We start from the raw sequence: 25,304 nt of genomic DNA on the forward strand, positions 1-25,304 counted from the left end.
AGAACCACATGTATGACCAAGATCGCACAGTGAAACACATACATTACGGTCACATGCTAGTAAAAGTAAACGTGTGTTTGAGCTTGTAAATATGCAATTTGTTAATAAATCGTATCATCGCGATTGTGTTAAAGTGAGACAAAACATACTTTTAGAGCTGCAGCCATTCCGCCGCCCCCCCCCCCCACCCCCACCCTACCCGACATATACCTATGCACAAACGCGCTGTTCTATCCAACCTTCCTCAAAGCAGTCTATTATATAGCCATGTCCACACATCACACAATATTATATCCGACTGGCACGAGTCAGACCTACATACCTACGGTACCTGTGGGTATTCAGCGCGAACGACGAAGGAAAGGTTCGAGGCACAGGGTACAAAATATTATCATACTCAGCTGATAGAATCGAAAATGGACGCATTTGCAGCTACGAAAACTGCAATGAGTACTGCCACACGACAAAACAGACCAAATCCACAGCATACAAGCTCAAGTTCCGATTTCTAATGAGCTCGATGGCCTGGTAAAACAACAAAAAGAATCACCTGGCGGGGAGTAGAAACACTATAAACACAGATGTCGCAACAAGACAAACATCCAACAACCGCCCTGCAGACCGAGGCATCATTTAGAGAAGCACAATGCGCCAGTTGAGAGTGAACAGGAATTCTAAGGAAATCGCGAATGGGGTGACGGTGCAGGTCTCGTGGCAGATTACGTTTTCGATGCTGACAATGCTGAAAGTTTTTTTTTTTTTTGAAGCCTCGGTACCGACAGAAATGCCGTAAATAGCGTGATGGAATAAATCTGACGAAGACCCAGAGAAACTTTATTATAATAACAAACCCCAAAGGCAAAGATGGCACAACCAATTATCAACCATGGCTACACTTTCACAAATGTGCGCACTCTTACCAAGCAAAGAGTCCATTTACCAAGCAGGGTATCACGCGTCACGACGGCTTCCTTGAATACTGCAACAACAGAAATACGGCCATGATTAACATGATATAACGGATTGCGTCGATGATGAACAGGAGGAGACAGAATAATCTGCATCTGCCGCACGCATTTGACACGATTAAAAGCTTTAATAGACACGATTACGATTATAGACACGATTATAGACACTCAGCTGGACAAACAGACAGTCAAAAAGGCCATCTGATGTGAAAAATATGATGCATTGTAAGATTAACATAAAGAATAAAGAAGAAGCACCTTAATGCTTGCACTTTCTATTTCATGCCACTACAATCATCTTCAAACCATAGTCACCAACTCACCTTATTAACAAGCCAGACGGCATCTTTCACAGCTTGATTGATAATTTGCTGCACCCTTTCTGGGTCTGTCTCATCTCTGTGCTGGTTAAAACCCTGCCGCACATGGTGCCTGTAATGCGGCCTGGCATCAGCCGGAAGCTTCTTGATTTCCCGCAGCAAGTGCCTGTAGAGTGCACGACTAGTATTGACTCCTTGTGTGCCACACATCGCAAGTAGGAGCTGAAAAGTGGTACTGTTAGATAATGTGGGGAAACTGGACAGACTTTGTTTCCTAGATCATATAGACAAAACCTTAGTCCCACCCCACCAATGTCACCATTGCACCCCACAGCGTAGGTTCTGCCTCACGATATTTGTTATAGTGTTTCACTGCATGAATGCTGATGAAAATGTGTAAGCACATAACATAAGCTTTGACCAAGCAAACACCTTAGACTGAGAAGCTTATTGAAACTCCCTTCTTCAATTTTGATGCATCTAGCTCTAAGTTTCAGCTCCGTCAGACGGCAGTATACAAACAAAGTCAAACTAATTCAAATTTGAAATTTGAATTCATTTAAATGAGCACCTACACATCCCTATCAATTGCCAGCAAACAGAATTCATCATTCCTGAATAGCCAACTACAGCTGGCATGAAAAAAGAAGTTAGCCCTAGCTCTGTTCGCACCCCGTTTATTTATCAGCAGGCTGCGACCATGCTGCTGCTTCTTGGCTCCTCATTGGTCGAATGCAAGTGGTCTATTCGTTAGACCAATGAGAGGCCAAGCTGCGCCAGCAATATCTTCCTTATATGGGGAAAACCGACAGCAAGCTGATAGAAAAACAGCGACCGAACAGGGCCCAGAATTCAGTTCACAATCAGTTAAGCCCTTACCAGCTCAATCTCAGCCTACGTTCAAATTTAAATGTTATACATATCCAAGCAGGGCAGCATTTAAACATGGTTGTAATTTGTAAAAAGGTTATATAAAAACACTTATGCTTTCTATAATAATTTAAATATGTACTAGATCTAGGCAGGGTCCAGACTGTAAAGCAAGGCAATCTCAAGAACATTTTGCTGTTGCAGAGCCACTCAGCCAATATGAGCTGTGTGATGAGGATTCACCTTGGTGTGGTGTGGATTAAGCATGAGCAAAGCAGGCCTCAGCATTGGCATGACATCAAGATGAGCTGCTGTGCAGGCCAATAGGATGGACGCCGGTGAAAACAGGGCGCCGGAGGGCAAATTAGTCACGTGACATTTGGAACTTCTCCCCCTTCGTGGGCCTTCTACATGCTTAACGTCACGTGTGAATTTCACCAACCATGATCAAATCGCCCCAGGCGCCCTGTTTTCACCGTCGTCCAATAGGACATGCTCAGCCAAGGAATAAGGTTGGCAAAGACTTGTCATCATAGCTGATGCGGCTGATTGGCACTACTGCCACCCACAGTAATCGGTGTATAGTATAGAGAACTCTGCCACCCTTTGCACTTTTGCAGTCCAAAGGACAGGGCCAAGTTCAGGTTTAGTGTCAGCTTACTTCCACTAACTCGCAAAAGACTGAGTTCTATAGCCTAACAGTGGATTAGGCGTATAGGAATTGAGGTGCGCCAGCACTGCCGCCACAAAATATTGGAACAATGTGTTTACACAGCACCAATTGCAAAGCAATCAAGATGAATTTCATAAGGCTCGCAACATTCCGAAGCTATGTTGCTCATTTCATCCATGAAAAGGCCAATTATACCATTAATTTTATACTCCAACGGCCAACCCCCCTCACGTGTTCATCACCATTGAGTGTTTACATCGAACAGCTGATCTCAAGGTCATTGTGGGTTTCTGGTTCTCCTTGAAGGAAGAGTTCATTGCCTAAACATGTGACGTTTTGATTGTTTTTGTTTATGTGGTACAAATGAAAAGAAAAAAAAATTTTATTGTAAAAATTTGAAATTGTAAAATCAGAGCAAATTGCTTTAAAAAATGTATTAAAAATATATGTATGCAGATTATTTAGTATTGACGTCATCAAATTCCTTTAAACCTGTTATTTTATTTCGCTTCTTTTCAGCCCAAAAATAGGAAAACAGGTCATCAGATTCCACTAAAGAGATGAAAGTGACTTTATCCTTTTGACGTATATTTATTTTTCATCTTAATTAACCATTTTATTTATTTTTGCTGATCGACAATGATATTATTATTTTCAAATATTTGTTTAATTAGTGTTTATAATGCAAAACATAAGATTTTTGCTTTTAAAATATATATTGACGTCATCAATTGGCGACTTAAAGCAGAGTTTGAAGCGTCTTTGTTCCAGCTAAACCCTATCTATTTCAGCCACCTTGAATAGCAGTAGAAGGCCTTCTGTGTTTGGAGCGTGCTGTGTTTGCTTGGTGTTGGAAGCGGAAGGATCGGAGGAAAGCTTGGGCGGGGCCAACTTGTTATTTCGTCCGTTGTAGGTGGCGAAAATTGTTGTTACGAAGTTAAACGGTAGATAAAGTAGAAAACAAGAATGTCTATTGAAGCTCTTATTGAGGCTGCTGAATACTTGGAGAGGAGGGAGAGAGGTGGGTGTGCTGTCGATTCCTATGATTCTTTGTTGCGTTGCTTTACCTTTGCTAGGATGTTTCAATAACCATTTCTTTTTTGGTTCTTGACAATGTGTGGAATATTTAAGCATGCTCTGTCTCTGCTCGGCCAGCATTTTCAAGCACTGGTTGAGCTTGAAAGCCTACAATTGACATTCCTTATTGTGGTAGATGATTTTGTGAGACTGGTTTGGGACCAATGCTTTTTCAGTATGCTATCAGTTCAAGATCAACAAAAGCCAAAAGGTGTACTGGATTTTTATGATATTCTTTTGCTATTTAATTTTAATTTAGGGATTGCTGATTGTGCCATGTTTGTTTCTTATCCGCACATATATGCGAGGACAATAATTGTAGTAGACATGACTATTTTTTAGATGGCCTGAAGTGTGAACTGGTGGGTAGGTATCCCATGTAATATGTTATTACAGATATTATTTTCATTAACATTGAGCTTTTTGATTGTTGTCTGAAAAATGTGTACCTATCCAGTTGGTCATGACAACCTATTGTAATATTTTAAAGTGTAGCATGAAATAAGGAAGATGCTTCAGAAGATGTAAGTTTCAAATAAAAAATAATTTGGTTAGGGTTAGTGTGATAGTTGCTTAATTTTAAGAACTGTGAATTGTCATTTACCTCGATTTCAGTGCAGGTATGTTTGTTGTAACTAGTTTATCTAACTACAGTGTCAGTGTCAGGTTCTCTTGTGCAATACCTCAAATCACCTGGCCTGCTCTAAGCTATTTTGATTGGGGTAGGTACTAACAAATTTCTTATTTTTTTTTCAGAAGCTGAGCATGGCTATGCCTCAACTGTGCCTATCATCATTGAATCATCTAAGCATGTCACCAAGAGGCATATGAAGTCAAGGAAGGGTGCTGGAAGCAGGTGAGCCTTTCTTGCTGGACTTCTGGTGAAAATATGATGCTAGTGTCGATGTTAAGCTGTTATCCAATTCAAAGGAGAACTGGTGACAATCCTGTCATTGTCTAGCTGTGTGGTAAAATTGACTGGTAATTATTTTCCAGGTCAACCCACAATGAGCTGGAGAAAAACCGGTAAGTCTGAACAACTTGTTACTGATGCCTTCAGTCTTAGTGATTTCCTTGCCTAGTATGCAGTAAGCATACTGTCCCTAAATGCTACCGATCGTAGTGTACTTGTAAGAGCTTCTATAAGGTTTGTCAGTTTCTTGGTGTTGGTTCTCCCGATGGTAGATTTGTCTCTGCTGTATGTCGGCCATACCCGGGGTGGGCGGTGGGCGGGTGCCGGTGGGGCCCGGGTGGGGGGCGGTCCTGGGGGGGACCGCCCTGCGTGTGCGCCGGCCGGCCGCCGAGCTCCTTTGTTGACTGAGGCGGCCGGCCGCTATTGATCGTCGAGCACATGGCGGGTCAGCTGACTGGGGCCGGACGGGGAAGAGGGGGGGGGGGGGTTGCGCCGACGCTGCGGCCGTCGCCAGCTCCTTTGTTTGCCGCCGGACGCTCGCCGACGCGGCGGAGACGGAGCCGGGCAGCGCAGCGGCGACTGGCCGTGCCTGCCCAAGTGCCCCGCCTCCCTCCCTCCCTCCCTCTCTCCCTCCCTCCTCTCTGCTCACCCATATACCCAGTAATACCACCGGGCGGCCAGCGCCGGGTGGCCAGCGGTGCTCGGCTGGCATGTGACTGACAGGTGGGGCACGACGGCGAGCTCCGTGGAGCGATATGGCCGCCGCACCCTGCCCTCTGCCCCCCACCCCCCACCCCACCCTCACTACTGCCCCTCCCCAGCTGCAACTGCCCCGCCTCAACCCTTACGAGTGGCGTCTCCACGACCCTGGACCTTGCGGAAGGCTCTGCGTACTATGGGCGTTTCATGCGCATCGTGAGATGCTGGGAGATAACAAACGAAATAATGGAATGCCAGGAAGCCATACGTCATTAATTTCGCAAATATTTTACGGAAACGTCATGGGTAGATAGTATCTACGGCCTGGAAATGGATGAGGGCACCCGGCGCTGAAGCCTGCAAAGATAATAGCGCCATACACGCATAATACTGGGCGTCATTTGCGTAATTTCAGGCTAATGAGTGGCCCCGGGTCATCAACCTACAATGGTGGCATGCGGGACTGGCGTCGAGCGAACTGAGCCCAGGTGCGAAACACGAAACCACGCATTGAGTGACTCTGGTCGCACGGCGACCGAAGAGCGAGCGACCCGCTCTGAAAGGGCGCCTGTGACAGTGCGTGCCGGCGCGGTGGAGGCGGCGGCGGACCGGTTTCGTAACCCCGCATCCGCTGGTTGTTTGCCGACACGGCGGCAGTGCCTCTGTTCTCTCGGGCGGAGGATGCGTGTCAGCGCGAGCGTCATCGCGTCACGCGGGATGCCGGTGATGATGGGGTGCGTGCGGAAGTCGCCGCACCGCCGCTCCCTTCTCCCGCCTCCCGCACAGCTCGCTCTCGCTTCTTTCACTATTGCCCCACCGGGCCATCGACCGGCTCCCTGCAGCCGAAAACAGGCGTGCGGGCGGGAGTGTGGTTGTCGAACCGCATTGTGAGGCGAACTGGTGAGCGACTGCTCAAGGACATCAGCCATCGTTCGGTCGTTGTTCTTTATCTGGAGTGCGTCATGATGAGTCAACTTCTCGTCACTTTTTTCTTTGTGCGATATTCAAATGCACTTATCAAGTATGCAATGTGCATGGGGCTTTCATGATAACTGATATGATGTTAGGCCTCAGGTCTTGGATGAGTGTCTAATAGTTGCTTTATTTCATTCTTACCATCAACGAAAGTAAATTGTTTATATCATTCCGCTGTAGTTGAAGCGTTCTGTGATTGCAGTTGGCTCGCTGGTCTGAGGCGGCTGCAGCCCACGTCTCGGTTGCATCCTGTGTATTCTGGTGGTGCGGCGGGTCGGGTTCGTCCGGCCGGCAACCGCGGCGTCCTGACATGAACTGGTCGTACTGCGTAGTACGCCGGCCGCCGTGCCGCGCCCGCCGGTCGGTCGGTTGGCAGTCGGTCTGCACGCGACGCCCCCCTTCCCCCTCCCCTCGCCTCCTACGACCCCAGCTGGATCTGCGGACCGGGCGACCCGAGCGCAGGCCTCGGCCTAGTTCGGTTGGCAGCTCGCTTATCGCGCTGCGTCGCCCCCAGACGTGCGTGCAGGGCAGGGGCGCCGGGGAGGGAGGCGCGTGAGCCGCCGCGGACCGGCAATCGACTCTGATCACGGCAGATTGGATCAGCGGCTCGGCTGACACGGCGCCCGCTAAGGATAAGAGCGGATCGCCTCGCCTCGCCTCGGCCGCTCCGGCCGGGATGCTATTCGCGGACGGCTTCTCGGAAACTCGTCCCGTTTGGAGCCTGCCGGTTGCTCTCCGCTCCTGCCGGGTGAACTGGAAGATGGCGGCGGAGGTCACGCTTCTGTGACGTCGCTTCTGCTTATGACGTCACTGGGAGAGCTAGGAGATATGCCGCGTTTCGACCACTGCACTGGACGTTGCATCCGTGTGGTGACGCTCAACTTCTGGCTCGGCAGGAGGGATGTAAATAGATCGACTACAATTTAAATTATGTTGACCTTCACTCTCTAAGCAGAACTGATGGATCTTGGCTTGTTTGAATTCGTGCAACGTTGACTTGTTTGAATTTCTGCAGCGTAGACTTGTTTGTATCTAGCAGTGTTGCTGGCAGCTTCTGAGAACCGTATCGCCGGCGCGGTGGCTGGCCTCAACCATCGATTCAGTCGCTGTTTTTGGACTTGACGTCGGCACGAACCGAAGCTGCTTTACTAATGGACACTGCCGTCTGTTCGTGATCAAACAGCCTTCTTTTCCGTGTCAGGGCCCTAGTAACGTGGTTCTTTTGGGATAACCTCTGTCATCGGGAATCAATACCGTAGATTGTCACCAATCACCAGCGGTCCCAGCCACCATCTGCCGAGTCACCACCAACTGGTGAGCCGATCGGTTCTGGGGCGTTGGCGAGTGACTGGCTGCGCGGCTGAGCGGGGCCGCGCCCGTCATGCCGCCGCTGTCCGCCCGTCCAGGCCGCCACACTGCTCCAGGCTGCAGATGGACTGTGTCCAGCGCCCCCCCCCTTCTCTGAGGAGGGGGGGGGGGGGCGTGCAGAACCAGTACAACTGCTCGGATAACAATGGCCCCGGTCCAGCACGGTACGGAGAGTCCACTCACTCCGGCCCACGGGGTCGTAGTCGTGGCCGGCCGCGGGAACCGGAAGAGCCCGGCATGAGAGCGCATGAATTCACGCTGACGGCACCCGCAGCGCGCGGAATTGTACGGCTGTGTATGCCGTGTGATCGCGTCGTTTTTATGAAAAATTGACGATTTTTACGCGAGCTGACGTCGTGGTTTCGGGCCGTATCGTCGCTGCACGACTGGAGTAGCCGACTACTTGCTCCGTAAGTCGTCTTTTGTGTCGGTTGACTGCTGTTTCGTGCAGGTTCGCTGACGGGCGGGGGCCTGTGGCCGGCCGAGGAGGGGCCGGGCGGCGCGATGGGGCGACTATGGCGTCCGTTGGAGGCCCAGGGTGCACAGAGGCCGGCTCTGTGCAGGCTCAAGGAGGACCGGCGCGGCCGGCCGCTCACAAGGCGAACGTGTCGTGTTGAGCCTTTCCCGACGGTCGAGCTGCCGGTCCGACCGCCCAAAATGGGCCTTGGGCGCTGGTATGGAGCTGACTGACGCCGGTTTGGAGCGGACGCGACAGAGCTACTCCTACCGATCCAACGCGGTGGGACGGTGATGCTTGGACTCGACGTTTTGGTGTCTGGTGTGGGTAGGTGGTATGACGATGGTCGTTTTTAAGTGGACCTGGATTAGCCGGGGTTGGAGGGTATTCATTATGTTACCTGCGGCCGCCGGTGTATGTCCAGAGGAGGGCGGAGACGCCGCGCGGCAGCTGGTGCCTGCAGTCGGCCCCAGCACCTGCCCCAAGGACGCTCAAACTCGTCCCCGCCGGCTGTTCCCCTCACCAGCTGCCCGGGCTATCAGCAGCGGCCTGCCGGACCGCGGGCGGCCGGTGTCAGTGACACCGCTGACACGGTGACATGGCCGTGTCAGTGACACCGCTGACACGACCGCGGTGCCGGCTCCGGTGTCACATCCGCCCGTCAGCTGACGGATGGCCAGAAGATGACACGGTCGAGCGGCACAGGCTGGCACCGGAACGGCCGCCGCGCCGACCGTTCCCCTTCTTCGTTCGTTCGTTTCTGAGGGACAGTGTAGGTACTGAGAGATCCCAGCAGCCAACTATGGCGCATTGATATTGTTCAATTTGGGCTCAATCGGATGGTTTCTACTTTCTTAGTTGCTGCTACTCTGTGAGGACTTATGGATGGCGAGTGTCCCGCATTCTCAAATCTCAGCTTTTGAAGGATATTGGAGTTGAAGTGACAGCTGTTCTAGTCTGGAGCAGCAGTGGCGATGATAGCAAGCTGACTTTCATGGTGACATCAGCTGCATATCATGTGGGAAAGCTTTCATAGCCGTCAAGTCAAGTGTTTGTTATATGAGTCATAATCAGAGCGGTGTCATCATCTCTGCCTCCGTTGAGTGACGGCTGCCCTGTGACGTCCTGTGCCGGGAGGTCCCTCTCGGTTGTCCCTCGAGCCTCCCCAGTGTCAGGGTCGGGCCTCGTCTCCGCCGTCAGCTGATTGTGACGTGGAGCCGTCGCCAGCTGACTGCCGTCGCCTGCACTCGTGTCAATACCGGGGGCTAATTATAGGTCGCCGGGCCGGGGCGGGGAGGGAAGAGGCGGGCTCTCACGCTGCTGCCTACACCTGGCACGGTCGAACCGGCGCTTGGTGGATTCCACCGGCGTCAAAGAGGATTGAACTGCCCGTAATGACTGCTAAGTGCTAACGTTGCCTGTTGATCCGTTGGTAGCGCTTTGATGTATCTGAGCTCATCACTTTACCTGACATGGAGTTCTACTCTACAATTTCTTATAAGTAAAGTAACTTGCATGTTAATTGTTATGCATTCTCCCATCGACCATTGTACTACGCTCAGGAAGTGGGTGCACCTCCCACCGCTCACCGCTCGTCACCGCACAGCACCGCCAGTTAGCGGTAATAGAATCGCTTGCTTAACGGATGCGGCCAGTTTGCGCTGTGGGGGAAACGACGAACCCTTGCGGCAGACCGCTTTAGGGCGATGCGCCTGGCGGCGGGCGGAATTTGGCCGCCCGCTGTCGGCTGCGTCGTTTCGGACGCCGCTCGTCGTCGTAACGATGGCGTTTTCCGCCGCAGTCAGTAATTTCATTCATCGCGGCCGTGTCCGCGGGCCGAGTAATTGTCAGCCGCTGTCGGAGCGTTGGGATTGTGTCCACGGGGAGCGAGCGGACGGCCGGCCGAACGACGGACGTCCAGTGATTAATGAAACGACCTGTCCTGGACCCGGTGCGCGACAGGAAGTTTGTTTGTAAACGACCCGCCGGACGACCACTTTGCGGGGACGATTATTTTTGGTTTTCAAAAATGGTCGTTCATTTAATTAGACGCCTGTAAAGGCGGGCCGGTCTGGTGCATCTAATTGCAGTAGCGGAGCTGTCGGAAAAAGGAGCGCCTGTGGATAGGTATATGACAGGTGACGCCGCGCCTCAGTGGCGTTTGAGGCGGGACCACAGTCCACCGCCGGTAACAAACGAGCCATTACAGAAGCCAGTCAAGGGTGGCGTCTTGTCACAACGTGATGGCTGTTTGTTCGTTGACACCTGGTGAATCGTAATTTCGTCCGGTGCTATCAGCGTGGTCGATTTGTGTCGCACGCTTCACCGGGGATTTGATGCTGGTACCTTTGTCCCCGCTGTCAGTAAGGTTTATCGTGTCTGGCGATGCTTGTCAACAGCTATCGGTATGGGCAGACAATTCTACGGATAGGCGGAGTAGTCGCACGTTTTCTTATTTCATTCTTTTATGCCGTGCAGTCTTTTTCGGTTCCACAGTCTTTTCAGGTCTTGATAATGATTGTTCTTTCCCAGCATGAACCCTGTTTTTGCTCCGCTGACAAGCCCCCGGCATTAGTAGTTCTTCTGTCTTTCGAGTTCCCGGTAGGTCGGACCACGGACTGCCGTGTCGTGCCAGCCGATCACGGTCCGTGCCGTGTCGTTCCGTGCCGTACTGTGTCGTTCCGTGCCGTACCGTCCTACCCGCCCCAACCACAGCCGTCGTGCCTCGGCCGGCGCGGCGGTCGGCCCGTCCCCGACGGCTGTTTGTGCGCCGGTATTGGAGCGACAGAGCGTGTCGACATCCCGCCCTCAGCCGCCCCGCCCCGCCCATCAACTGCCGTGCGCCGACCGCCCCGCGAACGACACCACACCGTCGAACACTTCACGGACCGAGCGGGATGTCGATATGGGGCCGTGTTCCGTGACGATCAGCCGACATGTTTGTGCTCAATTCGAGGGCGCGCAGGGTGGGGCGGAGTGACGTTTTTGACAGGTCAAGGTGTGCTGGGTTGGCGATCCCAAGGGCTCGCGATTTACGTGAGGCAGTTTCCCACGTCTGAATTGAACCCGTTCTTTCGTGACTGGTGGATGTGAGGACGGATACCGGCCGTTTCCAGCGATGGAAACCGATTTGAAGCGGCTTTTTATGGGCCACTAGAGCCCGGTTATATCGGCACCCGAGATTAAACAACAGCTTCATCTAATCCCCACCAAATCAGGTGTGGGGTTATTTAGACGCTCGGCCTCTGGTCAGAGTCATAATCACGTACCGGTCATCACGTGACCGCATATCCAGCTACTGGGGCTAGTCACGTGATCGCCGGGTGAGTGCGCCTCATGACAGCCGCCTTTCAGTCCCGCGGCATACAGAGGGGAGGGCGGCGTTTTTGCCTGGCCAACTCTCCGCCCTGGCATCGCGGAAACGCCACTAATTAAGATGGCGACGCTGTGCGAAATTATGTTTTGCTGGCGAACCAGTCCGCGAGTTAGCTCGTCCCGGAAATGACGCGTGTAATGAAGGGCGCAGGTAATAACCCGCGACGCGCCCGGTAACAGCGCTCACAGGCACCGGTAGCCGGCTAGGTAACCGGGCTGGTTACCATCTGGTTGGGTTACCGTCCGGTCACCGAGCCGCTTTTCAACCACCCCGTGATCCGAACTCCGTTCCAAGGCTCGAACCCCAGCCCACACAACTCACAAGTGTCCCACTGTCCGGATGTGGAGAATTCCAACACTCCAGAGTCGCAGGTGGCACTAGCCGAGCGGATCGGCTTTACCGGGGAATGCGTGTGACGGAAACCATTGCCGCGTTCCGGTATGTGTCGGTGCGCCTGCTTGGTGACCGTCGGCGTCTCTTTGAGTTTGGGGGTAGGGGGCGGCGACGCCGGCCGGTGACCGCAGCAGGTGCCCTCTCGCGCCGATACCGACGCCGACCGGGTGGACCGTCGAATTTATTAGCGGCGCCCACTTCCTGTGGACAGGCGCCGAGAGGTGCGGCCATTACGGCGCATCCGGTGCGCCGCGTCCGTCCGATCTCGCCGGCGCGGTGTGGACAAAGCCGGCGGCCACGGAAAAACGCGCGCGCCATGCTGGTCTCGGTTGACGGCGGAGTCGCTGATAAATGGTGCGCGCTGCGCCGACCGGGGCCGACGGCAGGACGCCGCTCTGCGGCTAATGTGGCGAGAGAAATGCCACGGAAGAGCGCCGACGCTGCGCTGCCGCCGGCGGTGGCTACAAGGGTCCCCGACTCAGCATATAGTCGTCGTTATAGTTCAGTTCAGGATAGCGCCGTTCGTCGCTACGTCTAGCGGTTCAAATTTCAAAATAATGATTGTATTTATCCTCGTATGTGTCGGTTGTAGCTCAGAAAAGTCAGGTTGTCTGTGGTAGCAAGATTAGATCGCGTTCTGTAGCGCGCAGAGGCCGCGCTGAGCCCCACCCCTTTCCTCCGCCGTGTGCCCGCGGCCTCTGCGCTATGTTTACCTTGGCGGACAGCTCTGTGGTGACCGTATGGGGACGGTGACGGGCGACGGGCGCCGCCCTCCCGGTGGGTGCCTCTCCGCCCTGAGTCGAACTCGCGTTCGCGCCGTGCTCGCCAGTCGCCGAGCTTTGAGTCGCGCAGGGATGACACGGCAGCGGGACGGCGGAGCGGCATCGCTCAGCGCGCGGCCACCGATGTCAGCCACCTGTTTTCGGCTGTTATCGCGTGTCGGCGGCGTGCCGGCCTCTGCACCGTTCCTGGCCTGCCGAACCACCTCGCGGTCGGCTGGTCGAGCTCGCAGTCTGCGAAGGCCGTTCTCGGCACGGCGTGGTTTGAACCCCGGCGGCGCGCGCGCGCGACCGTTGCCGGCCGTTGCTGAGGAGCTGACCGCGGCCGTTGCTCCCCAAACTGCGCAGCGGCCGAGGGGGTGTCGACCCGCGCGATGGGTGCACCGCCTCTGCGCTCTCCGGCACCTTGCCACCGTTCCGGGCCGACCCGGGCGTTGTTTGTATCACGGCGTCAAAAATCGCACGCGCGGCCGCGGCACGCCCGCCACGCCGCGCCGCGCCGCCGCGTGTATCGATTTTTGTGGCGCGATACGATCGGCGTCACTTGCCAACTTTTTGTTTGTGAGCCCTGTTGTGAAACGGCTCATCCCGAGCGTAATGGCGGGACCGAGTTGGCACGCAACGGCACACCACCGACCCGCCGCACCACGCCGCCCTCACTTCCACCGCACGCTCGCCGCTCGCCAGGCGACCTCGGCGCCGTCGTTGATTTGCATGAGGACTGAGGAAAGCGGTCCGATGCGGAAGTACGCCACGCTCTCCTCGCAGGAAAGGGAAGATCTGATGGAGGGTCAGGCCTCACACTGTCACCGTTACCCGGCGCTCCGATCTAAGCGGCTTATCCTGTCAGGACTCGAGCGATTCGAGGTGCATTGCTCCGAGGTGCGTAAAGCCGCGTGTTCGGCTGGACGTGATGAGAAATCCAAGCACCAGGACTCGGCGCCGGGCAAGTGTCCAGCAGATGTTGCGTAGATTGGCGGTGGTGAAATTGTACAAGTCACCGCGTATCGCTGTTCGTAGCTGGGCGTGTGTTCAATGCACGACGGTCCGTTTCGCTCACGGTGCCCTGGCGTCGATCGGCGGCGCCGGCGGCGTGGGCTGAGGGGAGGGTCTGTTGGTTGATCGGCGCCGCTGCCAGGTGTTGTGGAGCATCGTGCAGGCAGTGGCCCTGGCAGCCAGCTGGCAGCGGCACACGGCGCCACCAAGGTCACGGCCGAGGTCGACCCCCTCCCCTCTGAGCCCCTGGGGACCCCTGACCACCTCAACCCGCTGACCCTCGCCGGACGGGGCCGAGCTGCCAAATGGCCCTGTAGTGGCAGCTCGGGAGGCCCCGGCCGGGCTGTGGCGAAAGCGCTGCTCTGAGGTCACGTGGAACTGCTGGCAGACCGGCCGGCGGCCATGGCGGTGTGTGACGTCACGGCGGCCCGAAGGGGTGAGGGGGCTGTGACCCAGCGACCTGTCAGAAGAATGCTGGCAGAAAGGATTGTCGGTGGACACGCCCACTAGCGCGGTGCCAGGGTGGTCAGAGAGCTTATGATAGGTGACGGCTATCTTTCCACTGGGTGAAATGGGGGCTAGTCGTCATGACAACCTCGCTGAAACACGTCTTAGAGATCGTGAGGTCAGGGCATAACGTTTCATCAGCGTTTTTTTTTTTAGCTATTTACGTTTAATATTTAATCATAGTCTCGCAACTAGCCGGTGCTTGAATTTGTGTGTTTTCCCTGAATACCAACCAAATACATGCACTGCAGAACTTCTTTTGGAGAAAGCAACACCTTCTGCGGGTAGTGCTTTCCTTCCTTCTGATTTTAGTAAAACAAATCACATTCCAAATGACACCCTTTAGCCTTCATTTCCAAGGATGCCTAGTCTAGCGAAAGTCCTATTACCCAGAATACGGCATGCTTTGGGCATCTCCCACGAGCCATCAATCACTGTCCAAACTTGTACCAGAGCAAATGAAGCACGTCGCTACCAACCACCGTGAGATGTGCTGCTTCCCATCCAGCCGCCGTTTGACGCGGTGCTAATCGATATCGGGGCCTCGCCGCTATCTGTTCCCGGGAGCGGCGAGCGGGCAGGTAATTACTGGCACATTCGCTCTGTGCCGAGCTCCGGCCGCCGCTCTGTACCGCCACCCGACCATTATAAAGCCATTACGGTGGACACTTCGTGATGGAGCCGTGGGAACGCGCCCGCAGCCGGGCGATGTGTCGTGACTCGTGAGGCGTCCTCTCAGACCGCCACTGTGTCGTGAACCGTCCTCAGCGACACTGTTTCGTCACGTTTCCTTTCTCCCAGCTTCCGCCATTCATTAGTCAGTACTCAGTACTAACTCGGTTATTTTCGGTTGACTCCATGTTATGGTCGCTTACATCCAACCACCCGAAATGTTCGATTGGACGTTTATAATACCACAATCAAATTGTCAGTTTTAAATCGATATTTTATCGTTATTTTAGGGGAGAGTGGTGCAGGAGGCCCCCCCTTAAGCTCAGTTACTATTTTTAGACAACTGATAATATTTAAGCGCTAACGTGTGCATGCGCTGTGAGCATGCATCATTTTCCCATACATATTTGCATTCAAAATGAATCTAGGGGGTACACAAACCGTAAACTTTAACATTTTGGAAAAAGTTGCAAAAGGGCCTCTTACACTATGGGTATGGTAAGACGCCCCCCCCCCCTCGGGCGTTTTAAAAGTCAAGTCGACTTGTAAAAGACGCTTTGCGAACACAGCTGCAAGGCCTTTTATTTCGAAAAGCTAAGCAAATACGGTGTTATCGAAACCAATAACACTTCCAAAGCGCTCGAACAATGCGAAAACTAGCACAACCAAACGCTGATGACCAACGAAAATTGTACCTATAACCTCTAAGAAAAGAAACTGAAAAAAGAAACAAAAACAAACTCCTTGAAAAAAGAATGCCACGCCTGCTGCAGGTGCAGGCGTTTTAGCATCGGCGGCGTTTTTTTATCGGGGGGCGTTTTATCATCCTCGAAGGGAGGGCCTCTTAAAAAAATACAGTGTTTTAACGTCCACAATATTTATGGTTTATGAGACATTTGCAGCGCACCAGAACGTGGTCTATTCTGAAGCTAACATGTGACAATTTCGATGAGAAAAGATTGCATTTGATAGCCATTGTTTTTTCAGATATATAAGGGTGATAAAGATGCATATATCTAGCAAGTAAAGGGGCAAAAACAGAAACAGGCTTACCAAAAGTCGCTGCGACGCACCTGATACCTCAGGTTTCGTGAGTTGTTGTTTCAAGAGGGCTTCTGCTTTACAAGAACATTAAAAAATAAATAACATTATTGGTTTGGTAAAAAAAGCGATGGGGCCTCTTACCGACCCTGGGCGTCTTACACGGATCTCCCCTATCCATAGTTATATCTGGCGATTCCATTTGATTGGCTCGGGAATTGATCGTCAAATCGATTCACGTGGATGTGGCTACAGTCGGGGTCGGGTTTTATCACGAGGTGACACGTGCAGGGCGTCGTGCCGCGTGCTGCCACGTGCAGCCGGACCGGCGCACGTGCCGGGCTGTCAGTCGTGCGCGGACAGTTCGATGGCTGTTTACTGGTGGGGGTGGACGGGTGGGGTCCTGGTTGCAGTGCGGTGCAGTGCAGGGCTGTACAGAAGCAGCGCTAACCTGGAAGTGCAGTGCATTGGAGGGAGGGCCGGAATAGGTACTGTCCAAAGACCAAAGTTGTCGCATGACAGTCTGAGGGAGCAATGTGTCGTTTGAGTCCAACTCGGTCTGGCGGGAGTCATGCGTGCGAAAAAACGCACGCAAAAAAAAAAACAGTTTCCCCGACTCCGATGCACCTGGCAAACTTGCGACGCATATTCTGGAATGGCCTGACGTAAAAAGAATCCGCCGGAAGGATGTTTAGCTTCCACATTCCCCATGAGACGGCGTACAGCTACAAACATACTGCCGGTTTTGTAGTCCTTACCCCGGAGGGGCCGAGTTTTTTGCCGCTCCAGTCGCTCACAGCGTCTGGTGGGGTCCGGGTCTGGCGGGTCTGGTAGGGTCTGGGCCTGGGTCTGGGTCTGGGCCTGGGTCCGGCGGTCCTGGGCCTGGGTCCGTCGGTCGCCAATCCTCCGTTGTGCCGCTGGATGCGGCGGCGCCGGGGCGTCGCGCCGGACGGGCCGCCGCGCCGGTCACCCGTGGCTGATATATCGGCTGTGTCCAGCGCCGGCTGATGGATGGAGCCGACCGTCACGCTCCTACGCTCCGCCACCGGTGCTGGGGCTGGTGCTGGTGCTGGTGCTGGGGCTGGTACTGGTGCTGCTGTTCAGCTGAGCTTATCTGGTGCTGGCCTGAGCTTAGCTTGTGCTGGTGATGTGATGGCACTAGAACGGGTTCTTGGTCTGGTACTGTACCTGGCACTGGTAATGAAACTGCCACTAATGTTACATGTGTAAGCTGGTCATGTAGCTGCTGAATGCCATACAGTCAATTGCAAACTATTACTCCCGTCAGCTCCTCACGGGCTATCTTCACTGCATTGCAGCGTCGTTCCCTGGGTTGCGCACGCGTCATCCCCACACCATACCACGCTGTCTTCACCTCCCCCTCCCTCCCCGCGCTGCCGTCGTCACCGTCGCCCTCGACGGTGTCTGTTTATTGTATCGCGCGTGCGGCAGCGCCGCTCGCCCGCCGGAGCGCGCTGCCGGGGACTGTGGGTGGCCTTCGTCGTCTCCCCGGGTGGCAGCGTCGTCGACTACCGTCGTCTTCGACTCAGAACTGTCGATAGGACAGCTATGTTGTGGCTCAGAGAGAGGTGGTCTACAGTGGGCGACGTAGCAGGGGATGTTTGGTGGTGGGTGGCCGCGGAACACCTCCGGAGGCCACTGTGCGTTCAAAGATGAGCGTTAGTGGCTCTTAGTGTGATATTAGGCGGTGCTGTGGTGATCCAGGGTTGGATTGGTAGCTGCATTTGAGCGCGGTGTTTGAAGTCAAGACTGCCGCGTCGCGGCTTTTTGCTCGGGGTAATTAGCTAACCAGGTCAGCTGGAATCACCGGTGTGCGTTCGGTGGTCGCCCTTGCGCCCCGCTCGCGCCGCTCGGCTGGGTAACCACCACGGCCGCCGACAGCTGCGCGGAACTACCGACCTGCGTATTTGGGGAGGCGGCGCGCGCGCGTGCGGTCGGCGCCGAGCATCCCGCCCCGGTACTTTCCGACAATCAATGGCTGTCAATTGGCGTTCACCCCAGTCCGGCCCATCGGCTCACCCCCGCCGCGCGCCGCTCGTCGACAGCTGCTCGGCGGCCCACACCCGTCGAAGGGGTCCCCTTTCGCCCGCGCGCGCGCGTTCTGATTCCGCCCACTCAGCTCCGCCGGGGGTTCAGATTTCACCGGGTAGCGTCGCTTACATCCCTGTCGTCCGTGGGCAAACGCGACGACAAATAGACCACACACCGCCTTCCGCTGGCGCTCTGCTTGCTGGACCGCCTGGGCGGTCATATTCCCTGCACTCGCCTGCCCGTCTGCCCGCCCGGGCCGGGCCGTGGACAGTACCTGCGGCCACGTGGGAGCGCCGCAGTCCCCGGCTCATCACGTGGGAACACGGACAGCGGCCGCCAGTAATCCACTCTCGGCGTTCCATTAGCCGGACGGTGGTGCGTGCGGCGCGGTGCCGAGTCGCGCCGCGTCACCCGGAATTAGGTGATTGCGGTGTGAGTACGGTGCGCCGACGGCCGCCGACGGCCGCTGGAGACTGCCGCCCGCAGGTGGCATCGGCGCCGACGGTAGGATCAAGAGCGGCGCGCGCCGCCGGGCGGCTCTTTGTCCCGCCTGCCGTCCCGCAGTGTCATGAAGTATGGGGGCCGACCGACGCCCGGCGCCCCACATCGTTTGGCTTTTCCCACCGGGGCTAACTCGGTCCCCCTGTGGCCCGATGGCGTCCGAGGCTGTACCGGCACGTGGCGGCCGGCGCGGCACAATTCCAGGACGCCGGGCGCGTTTCGATGCGCTCCATTGCGCCTCATTCAGCGGGCGGCCCGCGACAGCTGATCAACTCGGCGATCGCGGCGTATTGTGGACCGCTCATTGTCGACTGGACGCACGTGCCGACGCACGGACGGAGGGAGGGGAGTGGCGCCGCGTCACCCCACATCGCCCGGCGCGGCACCGAGCGTGTGCCGCTAGCCGAGCTCCCGGGCTTCAGCGGCGCCGCGTTTTTGCTGCCGAGAGAGCGCCGGTGATGGAGAGGTGTCCAAAGGTCGGCTCCTCTCCCGGCCGCGGCCCAGCCTTTCTTGCGTCCATCCGCTATCCTGTCGAATGTTTTTTTTTTCCTGGGGCGGGCGATGCGTTTTTGTGCGACTGATTGATTTGACTCCTCTATTGTGACGTTTTCAATTAGTGAAGTGCGTGCCTCGGCGGCCGACTCCCAGCTGAGGCAATGGATGGCCGTCTTTGTGGGATTTGAGGCGGCAGCGCGGTGCAGGATCAGGATGTTGTGGCGTGAATGAAGTGGTGGATGACGCGAGCCGTCGGGCTGCCCGGTATAGCTAAATTAGCAAGAACCATGATGAAGGTTTCACCCGTTGGATGGTGAAGATGATTGCTTTGACTCGCTGCAGTAGAAAAAGCTGCAGGGATGTTTTTCGCGTGGCTAATTATGGAGGCACTGATAAGCTCATAATAGGTAGGTATACTTGCTACTGCGAGAACTCGGCAAAGCTTTGCATACCATCTGCAATTCAATAGAGCATCGTTTTATGGCTCAATTTCCTTGAAAATGAACAACATGCAAACTTCCAAAGTCTATTTGCGGAGTCTGGTAACAAACTGTTGTTGTTAGGCGGACGAAATGTACAGTCCACAGCAGAAGTAATGTGGGGTTTCAGTCATGGGTATGTTCTGCTTCTGAAGCTTAGGAACGATTAGCCTGACTACAATGAAACTTTGAATGTAGCTTATATGTATCGCCACCCTTGCAGCTGCAACTTTAGCTATTGACATCTTCTTTTCGATCACTCCGCATTAAACAATCGCCAGTTAAAGCCAACCGTTGAGATTGGTAAAACCCTACATTACTTTAGCGGTGGGCTGTACGTCAGCTCTGGGCGTTTCAGGGTCGGATTTGACCTCTCGGCGGGATGGGAAAGGATGTGATCGGGGCGCGCTCGGCTGAACTGAATGGGTTTCGCTCCGTTAATGACACACCCAAGACAGAGAGGCCGGCGCCGGACTATATGTATTGTTCAGCATCTGGTGCTTCACCGCCAGTCGGAATTACCCTCTAATTTATATTTACGTCGGAAAACTAACGTTTAGTGGCCATTTGGGCTCTCGAACGTGGGTCGTTAGCCTTATGTGGCGCCCCCCGAGGCTGGTAGCACACAGTAGCGATGGTAACGGGATATTTTTCATCGGCGAGCGTTGTTAGTGTTTTATGTAGCATGTAAGGCTGCTCGCCGCTTACAGCGGAAAACATCCGCAGTTGGGCGGTTTCATTGGGCGAACATAACTGATATGGGTCGTTACGGCGCTCCGTTTAATTGGTACGGCGCTGGCGCACCCGTTGCTTTTAGTGATATTGATAAACGTTGTATCGCTTGTCGCATTTTGGGAAGGGTGCTGCTTTCTTCCAAACTGTTAAGTGTAAAATGCGCATCAAAGGAACTACACAAAGGTTTCCTTACTCTTGAGTGCACTCATTGAATCAGAAAATATATTAGATGATTTGTATGTATCGGTAGGGTCATGTCACTAGAGTCTGTATCCTTATCGCCTTTCGATACATTCCCTCAGTGGGTTCAGCCAAAGCTAACCCTGCCAGCACCATCTCCCAGCAGCTCTGATCCCAGGTCAGTTCAGCTCCTCACCGAGAGCGTCTGACCGGCTCTCAGCCCGGACACCCGTTGTCGGCCCGTGCGCCGGCAGGGAAGGCCGAGCGGACATCGGCCGGCAGGTTTTGTGCGCCGCCATTAGGGCGGGCCGCAGCGTGATTTATCGGCGATAAACTGGGAACAACAGCGGCGAGATGCCGACACAAAAAGCGAGCGGGGCGCTGTGTGCGTGGCCGGCCGGCGCGCCCGGTCACGTGGACTCCGGGTCACCTCAGGCCCGGAGATTGGCCCGGCAGTGGTCAGACGGTCGAGCTGGGCAGCGCAAGTTCCGAGACCTCTCTGGGCATCATGATGCAGGGTGCCGTCGCCCCGACCTCGGCCTGGCTCCTCTCGAACCGCGGACATGTTACAATTCAGCCGGGGATGTTCCTTCACCGCTGCCGTCGGCGATGCAGAGCGGGTCCGGCGCTGTCCTTTGGCCTCAGGTCATGTGACCGGTCACCGGACATTGTGACAGATCACTGAGACAGTGAACGAGGGCGGTGTAGTCCTCGCTGCGTACCGGTTGTGGGATGTGTCAGAGCGGCAAATGGGGTAGCTTGATGAAAGGCGGTTCTACTTTATTCTCATGGAAATGAGGTAGGGATGGAGCGAATATTTCAGGACGGCCTTCCACTGCGCGCTTAGCTATCGCCAGTTACCTACTCACCAGGGCCTCATGCTTTATTGTAACAGATACGACAAAGCCGAAGCGAGGTGGCTATCGCTTCGGCAGTTGATTCGGTCTGATCCTCCAAGAAGATATCGGACCTCACCAAGTGTCGGCAACTGGTATCTGACGCCCCCGTTGGTCGGCGGTGTGGGTGGGTCTTATTGTTTCTGTGGCTCTTTTGTGCAGAGATTGGTATCTGTCTTTTTGTCCTGTCACATTGGAGAGGCCGGACGGTGGCAGAGCCGTTCGTTTATACTGCCGGGAGCTGTGCGAAGAATGTCAGGCCTCTGGCGTCACGCGGCGCCGTATCGGGGCACAGACATTAGACAGTGGATCTCTTTGTTTCAGGCGTGTTTTTAGGAGACACTGCCGCGCGTCTGAGCCTGCGCCCAGAGTCAGCAAACTGTCATGGGCTCTGAACGAGCACAAGGTGAAGTTAGTGCCAACAGTTCGAGTTTTTCACATGTGTTTTTGCCTCTTTCGACCTAGAGTTCGGCATGGCGCGCTAAAAAGACGCCGCCACTGGCTGCCAAGGTCCATCGAGAATAGCCACCTGCTGGCGACATTTGACGCAGGCGGCTGCAACAAAAAATGGGGCCGACTGTGTCGACGTCGACGGTTCTCCGCCCCTGACGGTGGCTGGCACCGACGACCGATTATCCGCCGCCCGACGACTGGCGATCGACAGCCAACGGCCACCGTCGCCGCCACGAGCGGGGACGCTCACCCCCGGGCCGCCACCAACCACCTGACCCCGGGGCGAGGCCCTGAACCCACCACAGCCGAGCACCGGTTGACGCCGCTGATGGATCCAGCTACTATCGGCCGCGGGCAGTGCCCCAGGATGAGGAACCGTCCCGACGCTGACTCCGCGACCGTGACCTTTGTGGTGATTGCTGCGTCTGTCCGGGGCGGCCTTGGCGCAGTTCATCTGTCGGGTTAATTTTAAGTCGTTAGACATGGCCGCGCTTCCTAACGTCACACTCCATCCCTTGTCCTCGCCATTGCTGCCCTCGTCACCGTTGCTGCCGTTGATGTGGACTTTATAGCACATGGCGTCTCCCAGCTGGGGTCGCACGGGCGGCACGCCGGCTGGCCCCGGTCGCCCCGGGGCGGGGGCCGGGGCGGGGGCGGCCGCAGTCAGCTGTGAACTCAGTGCACCGTGGCCTCAGCGGCCTCAGCGCGACGACAGCTCGGAGTGAGTCTGTTGCATCAGCCGGCCCCGTGACTTGAGCCGAACGCCGCCGTCACGCGGACCCGCGGACCCGCCGGCCGCCGCTCACGTGGGTGCCCGGTGCCCGCTCCGGAACGGGGTGTAAACAATCAACGCTCTACCTGCGCCAGGCGCCGCGCGCAGAGTCGGGCGCGACGCGCCGTGGGTGGCTACCAGTGCAGTGGCGCCGGTGGCGTGTAAAAAATAGCAGCTCAGTTCGCCGACGTCGTGTGGGTTCACCTCCAAGGTTTCCTGTGAATTACGGCGGCTTTTTGTCGGCCTTGTTTTCTCACTAACTAACGCGCTCTGTGGTGCGCCGGCCGGCGGGTCGGCACCGCGACGACCCAGAAATCGCTCACCCTCATGTGCCACCTAACCGGCCGGGCTCTAATCAGTGTGATTAGGCGGCGCGGGACGGGTCGGCGCGGCGCCACCTCGGCCGCCGCCGACCGCTCCATCACAGCCGGCCGCTATTAGTTAGCGGCCACGTCATCCATCAGGGGGGGGGGTTGTTTTCCGGCCGATGATCTTAATAATATGACGGCGGCCGTCCCGGGCGGCCGAACGCCGCCAGATTCGTACGTTGCGGCTGAGCCCGGTTATTTTCAGAGGACCGGCCGCCGCCCGACCCGACCCCGGCGACCTGGCGACCCGGCTGACCTGGCGCCAGCCTTGGTCGCAGCCTCCTCTCCGCCGCCCCTCTCCGCAGGAGTTACCACCATGGCTCCACCTGCGCCTCCTCGCAGCCGACGTGGCTCGCCTCGGCGGCTTATTTTCCGACGAGGCATTCCGACGCCGAAAAACACGCCGATCGGCTGAATAAATTCACCTGTCGTCGTCCCGTTCGGAGGCGATTTCCACATGTAATCCATTACCAAGACAATTAGAGGGTCTGTTAATGGGTTTTCGATAGGCATCCGGTGAATACGCTCTGATTGCCGGCTGCCGCAGCCGAGCGCAATAATGACTGATCCCACGGTGGAACGGGACCGGGTCACGGCCCGAGCGGCGCACGGCCGAACTGCTGATACATCCGAGATTGTGCATGTCAGGCTTGCACGGATCGCGTGGAATAATGGGCGCTGGGTATTCCGTGGAGTGGAACCGTGAGTTAGGGCCTGTTGAACAGACAGTCGGCGTCTACTTGTTTGTGTAGTTTGCTGCTCGAGCGGGTTGTTTTTATCTGCTGGTAGGGCATTTGTATTCATCGCCGCTCCCGTGTGTTACAGTGTGTGCTTGCGCGGGCGAATGTGCGACTCTGTCGGAGTGTCGGTGTATCTGTGTCTGTGTTTCTGCCGACGTGCCCTTGTGTCTGTGTCGGTATGTCGGAGGATCTGTGTCGGTGTCCGTCGGCGCCTATCGTCGGCCCGGCCGCGACCGATGGCCGCTCAGCGGCGCGCCCGGCGCTGCTGTTTTTGCCACCGCCGGCCCGCCGCTCTGCCCGGACTGATTGCCTTGCTGGGGTCGCGCAGCGCGGCGGCGCCGCGTTCTTGCGGCCTCGTGCGGCGGCTCCGCGTCCTCTCGCGTGGGCGGCGGAGTGCACGCGCCGCGCCCTGCGTGCGCTGCCGAGCGGCCGGGGTGGTGGTTACGGCGGGCGCGGCGGCTCCCCGCGGCCGTGCTCCGCCGGCGGCGCGCCCGGCGGGCGGTGCGACTGCATCATTATCGATCGGTCACACGCATACACCGGCACGCGGCCGGGAGGGCCGGCGGAGCACAGCAGAGTGTCGTGTGTCGGCAGGCGGTCATCTCGGCCGGACGGGATGCTCCCTCCGCGGCCCCAGCTGGCCGGCCGCCAGCTTCGTGATGGCGCTGAGCGGGCCGACTGCGCCGGGCCGACCGGTGAAAGTGGTACCGCCGCCGCCACGGCCGCGGTCACGGCCGCCCCCGCCCCCGCCCCCGCCCCTGCTGCTCAGTGCTCGGTATCGGCCCTGATACAGATACAAAGCCGTCCCCTGCACTGAATTATCAGTGTCCCTGATGAGTTGAACGCTGGCGCTCAAAGTCCCAGCTGGCAGCTATTGCGCCTCAGACATTAGCCCGGTGGATTCCCGGCATTTGCAGTGGTAGATAGTCGAGCTTGGTTCATGGGTGAAACATGACTGACCATGGGGCGCTGACGGACAAGGCTACGCTGTTTGTGCCCTGTTGGTGTTGCACTGAAGATATTCATAAGACAAGGAGCGCATGCATGTGCTCCTGTCATGTTGTGGGGCTCATGTTATCCGTGTTATTAAGCTGTCCCATGCAGTGAAGGTCACACGTTACCATGTTTTGTTATGACTTTATGCCGTGCGGCTGAATGTTTTGTTGCCTGTTCGACTGGTACCGCAAGGTGTTTTATACTGTCCTGGTGTTGGCCCGTTCGTGCCCTGCCTTGTAATGCAGTTTCTGTGAGTAGTGGCTTGTGTTTTGTGTATGGTACCGTGCCGTCTGTCACGCAATGCCGCGCCCTGTTCTATGTGGCAGCGTTAGATCATGATAAGTTGGCGTTACCTACTCATTTACCGCTCCTTGTGTCATACTACTCCTCACAGGCCTCATCTCTGTCTCGTCCAGCTAACTATCTCCATTAGGTAAACCCTTTCACGACACAATTCCTCCACTGCTCTGCTCTTCATTGCTTCATCGTTAGCCCTATACATAGTCTGCCTGGTCCAATATGCTGACAGATGTATTTTCTCTGTGTCTTCCAG

General features: G+C 55.8%; 1 protein-coding gene and 1 long non-coding RNA gene across 4 annotated transcripts in view; one reads left to right on the forward strand and one right to left on the reverse strand.

The window, feature by feature from the left end:
* Window positions 1-226: 226 nt before the first annotated feature.
* Window positions 227-3,104, reverse strand: LOC122387491. 3 transcript variants are annotated; one of them, XR_006257600.1, is made up of 3 exons: window positions 3,074-3,104; window positions 1,292-1,510; window positions 227-979 (listed from the first exon to the last, which is right to left on the reverse strand). It is a non-coding gene; the product is annotated as an uncharacterized LOC122387491 (long non-coding RNA). The 3 variants fall into 3 exon arrangements; XR_006257601.1 differs by having other exon boundaries at window positions 3,027-3,098; XR_006257602.1 differs by having other exon boundaries at window positions 3,063-3,094.
* A 525-nt stretch (window positions 3,105-3,629) lies between these two features.
* Window positions 3,630-25,304, forward strand: part of LOC122387488 (max dimerization protein 1-like) — a 33,647-nt gene continuing 11,972 nt past the window's right edge. The window contains exons 1-3 of the mRNA XM_043377736.1: window positions 3,630-3,852; window positions 4,665-4,764; window positions 4,905-4,934. Of these exons, the coding sequence (XP_043233671.1) occupies window positions 3,798-3,852; window positions 4,665-4,764; window positions 4,905-4,934 (185 nt within the window). The 5' untranslated portion in view covers window positions 3,630-3,797. The remainder of the gene's footprint in view (window positions 3,853-4,664; window positions 4,765-4,904; window positions 4,935-25,304) is intronic.

This window comes from Amphibalanus amphitrite, unplaced genomic scaffold, assembly GCF_019059575.1.
Source record: "Amphibalanus amphitrite isolate SeventyFive unplaced genomic scaffold, NRLGWU_Aamphi_draft 000287F_arrow, whole genome shotgun sequence".
In the NCBI taxonomy this organism is placed as follows: Eukaryota; Metazoa; Arthropoda; class Thecostraca; order Balanomorpha; family Balanidae; genus Amphibalanus; species Amphibalanus amphitrite.